Genomic DNA, 6,000 nt, shown 5'->3' with positions numbered 1-6,000 from the left:
CATTTGGAAAAACAATCAAAAACACATAATGAATACATCATAAAAAGATTAATTCCCTTTCAACAAAGACATTCTTATAAAGCATGGTAATACAGAGCACAATAAAGAATATAAATTGTATACAACTATTGGCAGAAAATCTAATTCATTACAAAGCCTAACACTATGTTTGAAGAAACACATTTCATATAAAGAAAAGTACTATACTATTATACAACACTTTGAATTGGGCATTTAAAATTTTTTGGCACATTACAAGGAACCGAAAGGACTACAAAATAAAGGAAGAAATGAAAACATGAATACAGGAGAAAGTACAAGGAAAAACAATGAAATCATAACATAACATAGAAACAAAATATAAGCTGGCTGAATTTCCAGAAATATTGTTATATGTAATAGAAGTATACTTTGAACGTGGGGTGCTTTTTAATCTAACAGTAAGACTTGTCTACCTTGCTGTGGCTGGTTGAACATGACCTGGGTAAGATCTTCTTGTGTTGGTTGCTTGTCTTTGCCTAGCCAGAAATGACTGTCCTGCACTTGTATTTGCAAGTCTATCTTCAGCTGCTTTTTTATGCAGAGTCATGCCCTGCAACACAGAAAAAGAAATCAACAAAAAATGAAATACGCACAAAAGAAAATTCCATCATGCATAATAATTTGTTTAATTATAAGGGTTCATTTATGAACATTAATTCTATTCATTATAGATTAAAATCGTATAGAGATATTTTAGTTCAAGCAATTAGGTAGAAATCTTCCTCTGAAAAAGTGCTTAAATTTATAAATTTATCATAACCAAAACCAATAGATTTTTGGCATACATTATTCATCCATATCATACTTACATAATCAAACATATTTCCCTTTCAAATCAAATAGTGATTTTCCAAGAAAAGAAAAAGGGCAATTGATTAGTATCTATTGATTAACAGGAATTATTGAACACAGCAAAACACAAAAGCACCTGTTTCCTGAGATGGATAGCCATGCTTGGTATATACATACCACTATGTTGTTTTCTTCACTCCAGGTGGACTTGAATTCTCAAAAAACTAGGAAATAATTCTAAGAGCCCGTGATAGAGGGCCCAATCAACCAAGAGCAGGGGTCCCCTCTGAAAGATAGTCTACTAGCTTAGAAAGAAGAGCCTCAGTTGCTAGGCCCAGAGCACCTTCTCTGGAGAGAGGAAAACAGAGTGGGGTACCACAAACAATGAAAAGTCTGTAAGTGGCTCAAGAAAAATATGTGGTTCTGCTTATCATTAAATGAGTATTCACTAAGTCAGTGAAGAACTCAAGCTAAAAACATTAAGAATGGGGGCCGGAGCAGTGTGCAGTGGTAGGACGTTTGCCTTGCACACGGCTGACCTAGAACAGACCGTAGTTTGATTCCCCTTCACACAGCCCTCTCCCTCCCATACCCCCGTGTCCCCCAAGCCAGGAGCGATTTCTGAGCGCATAGCCAGGAGTAATCCCTGAGCATCACTGGGTGTGGCCCAAAAAACAAACAAACAAAAAGAACACATACAAAAATAATACCCATTAAGAATGACTGGATATAAGTAAACTGATGAGAGAAATTGAACTCAATTCCTTTGGTCAAAAGAAAGAAATGAAATGGAAAAATCAGGTAGATAGGAAGGAGAATCAGGAAGATAATCCCCAATTTGTGAAATAAACATGAATTACTAGATGAACTAAATAAATTGACAGGGAACAAAAGACTAAAAAATACATCACCCAAGCACAAAAGCTTAGCTTCTAGAGAAAATACTGGCAATGGCTTTCTTTTCTTTTTCTTTCCTCTTTTCCTTCCTTCCTTCCTTTCTCCCTCCCTCCCTCCCTCCCTCCCTCCCTCCCTCCCTCCCTCCCTCCCTCCCTCCCTCCCCCCCCTCCCTCCCTCCTTCCTTCCTTCCTCCCTCCTCCTCCCTCCCTCCTTCCCCCCTCCCTCCCCCCCTCCCTCCCTCCTTCGTTCCTTCCTTCCTTTCTTTTTTTGGGCCACACCTGGCAAAGCTCAGGGGTTACTCCTTGCTATCTGCTCAGAATAGCTTCTGGCAGGCACAGGGGACCATATGGGACACCACGAGCCAACCACCTTAGGCGCTGGATCAAATGCTTGCAAGGCAAACGCTGCTGTGCTATCTCTCTGGCCCCTCTTTCTTTCTTTTTTGATCTTAAGCACCTTGATTACAGACATGATTGTAGTTGGGTTTCAGTCAAAAAAGGAATACCACCCTTCTCTAGTGCAATATTCTCTTCACCAATGCCCCCAAACTCCTAATGGCTTTACTTTTTAAATAGAATTTCAGCTTACTTAATATATTCTACTACATATATATTATTCCCCCATTTTCCCAATGAGAAAACTCAGAACATGTTTTTCACTCAATATGAAATTAAAGTACTTAAGAATTTGAATAAAAAATCAATTTTAATATATAAAATATAATTATTATGCTGGTGATTCTCAATTTGTGAATTGGTGACATTATTAAATTTTTATTTAAAATATAGAAACATATCTTTCAAACAATTTAAATTCCTCACAAACTTATTATTATAATGCTCTGTAATACCTAAAACTTTCCCCTAGAACTTAATGCCACTTCCATTTTGGTTGTTTGACATGAAGAACTTTCTGAACATGTGTATGTAGCTATTACAGGTTAACTTATCTGAACAGAACTTTTACACTTACAGAGAGTTTATTCTCTGGAGAGCTGAAAATTAGAACTAGTTTTTAATATCATATCATAGAATAAATCTGGATTCAAAAGAAACACAATATGTGAACTCAAAAAATGAAAAAATATTAAAATTACTAATAAAGACTGATGGGGCAGAGTTCTAAGATTTCATTTTTTTTTTTTTTTTTTTTTTTTGTGGTTTTTGGGTCACACCCGGCAGTGCTCAGGGGTTACTCCTGGCTCCATGCTCAGAAATTGCTCCTGGCAGGCACGGGGGACCATATGGGACGCTGGGATTCAAACCGATGACCTCTTGCATGAAAGGCAAACGCCTTACCTCCATGCTATCTCTCCAGCCCCGAGTTCTAAGATTTCAACACTAACCTTTAGGAGGAGAAAAAGGAAAGAGAATTGGCAGGATAAAGACTAGTTCCTAAGAACTTCTTTAAGTACATTTTTTTTAATGGTTCAAGAAATCTGTATTTAATAATAGTACTTTAAACCCAAAATCAATTTAATTTTTAAAAATTTAGACAAAACCTTAAAAACTTTAATCAACCAAATATAGTTTTGTATCATATACAAAGGAAAAGTTCTGAGAAAACTGTCATTGTGATTTTTGTTACTGTGCTAACATAATGTGTAATTATATGAACATAGTGGTGCACACAACTAAACACTTAGGGTATGTGATATAATCTACTAATCACACTCATAGATGTGGTCTACTGCTAACTGAAACACCTAAGAGATGCATGACAAAGACCAGAATGTTAGTATAGTGAGTAGGGGTGTTTGCCTGACATGCAGTTGACCAAGGTTTGATCTCCCATATATACATATATATGTATATATGTATGTATGTATTTATATATACATACATATATACACACATGTATATAACATATATGTACAAACATACATGCATACATACATATATATATATGGTTCCCCAAGAACCTATAGGAGTGATTCCTGAGTGCAAAGCCAGGAGTAAAACACTGAGTAATACTAGATGAGGCCACAAACAAAAGAGAAAGATGACTATACATCTGAACAAATTTCAAATTGTTTACAGTTGTCTTTAAAATGATTATCCTTAAATCAATTTACTTTTTTACTGAATTATCAGTTTATAACACTAAATTTTTTTTTCTTTTTTTTTTGGTTTTTGAGACATACCCGCAGTGCTCAGGGGTTACTCCTGGCTGTCTGCTCAGAAATAGCTCCTGGCAGGCACGGGGAACCATATGGGACACCGGGATTTGAACCAACCACCTTTGGTCCTGGATTGGCTGCTTGCAAGGCAAACGCCACTGTGCTATCTCTCCGGGCCCTATAATACTAAATTTTTTACAAAGGTCAAATCACATTATTCGGAGGCCTGAGACAAAGGTTAATTATAACTGTTAAAAACAAAAAATAATGGGACTGGAGAGATAGCATGGAGGTAAGGTGTTTGCCTTTCATGCAGGTCATTGGTTCGAATCCCGGCATCCCATATGGTCCCCGAGCCTGCCAGGAGCAATTTCTGAGCTTAGAGCCAGGAGTAACCCCTGAGCACTGCCAGGTGTGATACAAAAACAAACAAACAAAAATAATGGCTGGGGCTGGAGCGGTGGCACAGCAGTAGGGCATTTGCCTTACAAGCAGCTGACCTAGGACAGATCATGGTTCCATCCCCCACCACGTCCCATATGGTCCCCCAATCCAGGAGCAATTTCTGAGTGCCTAGCCAGGAGTAACCCCTGAGTGTCACTGGGTATGGGCCCAAAATCAAAACAACAACAAAAAACAATGGCACCATTCCAATACCACAATTATAGGGCCAGAGGATGGTAATGGAAAAAAAAAAAAACCAAACTGGTCCTCTCTGAATTAAGTAACATTTTAAAAAGGCAGAAAAGAAAAAAAAACACTTGAGTGTTTTTACTGGGATTACTGGGACACTCACTGTGAAAAAGAAAATATGTCTGAAAGTTTTTTTGTTTTGTTTTGTTTTGGGCCACTCGGCAGCACTCCTGGCTCTGTTCCGAGAAATTACTCCTGGAAATCATATGGGAGATCATTTGGGATGCCAAGATTGAACCCAGGTTGGAAAAATCTCGTATGTGTGCAAGGCAAACACACTACCTGTTATGCTATTATTCCAGACCCTGAATAAGATTTTTAAGTCAAGCACTCTTTTTTTTTGTTTGTTTGTTTTGTATTTTGGGCCATACCCAGTGGCGCTCAGGGTCTACTTCTGGCTCAGCACTCAGAAATTGCTCCTGGCAGGCTCAGGGGACCATATGGGATGCCGGGATTCGACACAGGGTCCACCCTGTATTGGTCGAGTGCAAGGCAAACGCCCTACCGCTGTGCTCTCTCTGGCCCCACTGTCCTGGGTCTGCAGCGTGCAAGGCAAACACCCTACCACTGTGCTATCTCTCCGGCCCCTAAGTCCAGCACTCTTGAAAAATCCCATTCACATTCAGAATATCTTATTGAAGCCCATGCATGATGTTGATTGGAACTTTTTTTGGCATACTTCTTTTTTATTTCTAGGCTATACTAAACTATTTGGTGCTAGGACTAACTACCAGCATTGTGCTCAAGGGTCCCTGTAGGAGGTGCTCAGTCAGCTGCATATTAACCATGTAAGTACTTTAACCCCTGTAGAATCTCCAGCTTGAATTTTCTTATCTTTTATATTTTTTGAGGGGTGTACCTAGCTGTGCTCAGAGATTACTTCTGCTTTTTTTTTTTTTTTTTTTGAGGGGGCATATGCAGCCTTACTCAGGGGGTCATTTCTGGCTCTGCAGTCAGGAATTACTCTTTGTCACTGCTTTTGGGGGGCCCAAATGGGATGCTGAGGGTCGAACCTGTGTTGGCTATTTGCAAGTCTGCAAATTAATATGCACTGTACTATTGCTCAGGCTTCCCAGGGCTTACTGATTACTCTGTATTCAGGGATCTCTCCTAGCAGTCCTCAGGGAACCCTATGTGGTTCTGGGAATTGAATCAGGGTGAGCTGCATACAAGGTCAAGTAAGAGTTTAGCTCCTGTAATATCTCTCCATCCCCTATTATTTGTGGGGAAAGGGGGTTTCTGGGACATATTGTGCTCAAGGGAGTACCCAGGGCTTACTTCAGGCTCTGTGATCTTAGTACATGCATGGTATCGAAATCTACTTGGGAGTTTGACACTAGCAAGGTAAGAGCTGTGATTGCTTATACTATCTCTTCAACTCCTCCATGCTGTTTTATTGTTTTAGTACTATAATTTATAGTTACATTGTTTTTGATGTTTCATGTGTTGGAAATTCT

The 6,000-nt window shown here is 38.9% G+C and overlaps 1 protein-coding gene across 1 annotated transcript in view; it reads right to left on the bottom strand.

Moving 5' to 3' along the window:
* Positions 1–246: 246 nt before the first annotated feature.
* The window catches only part of HOOK3 (hook microtubule tethering protein 3), a 104,126-nt gene continuing 98,372 nt past the window's right edge, over positions 247–6,000 (bottom strand). The window contains 1 exon segment of the mRNA XM_049771916.1: positions 247–592. Coding sequence (XP_049627873.1) covers positions 452–592 — 141 coding nt within the window. The 3' untranslated portion in view covers positions 247–451.

This window comes from Suncus etruscus, chromosome 4 (genome assembly GCF_024139225.1).
Source record: "Suncus etruscus isolate mSunEtr1 chromosome 4, mSunEtr1.pri.cur, whole genome shotgun sequence".
Taxonomy (NCBI): Eukaryota; Metazoa; Chordata; class Mammalia; order Eulipotyphla; family Soricidae; genus Suncus; species Suncus etruscus.
The sequence above is the reverse complement of the archived record's forward strand: the minus strand, read 5'-3'. Positions and strand labels throughout refer to the sequence as shown.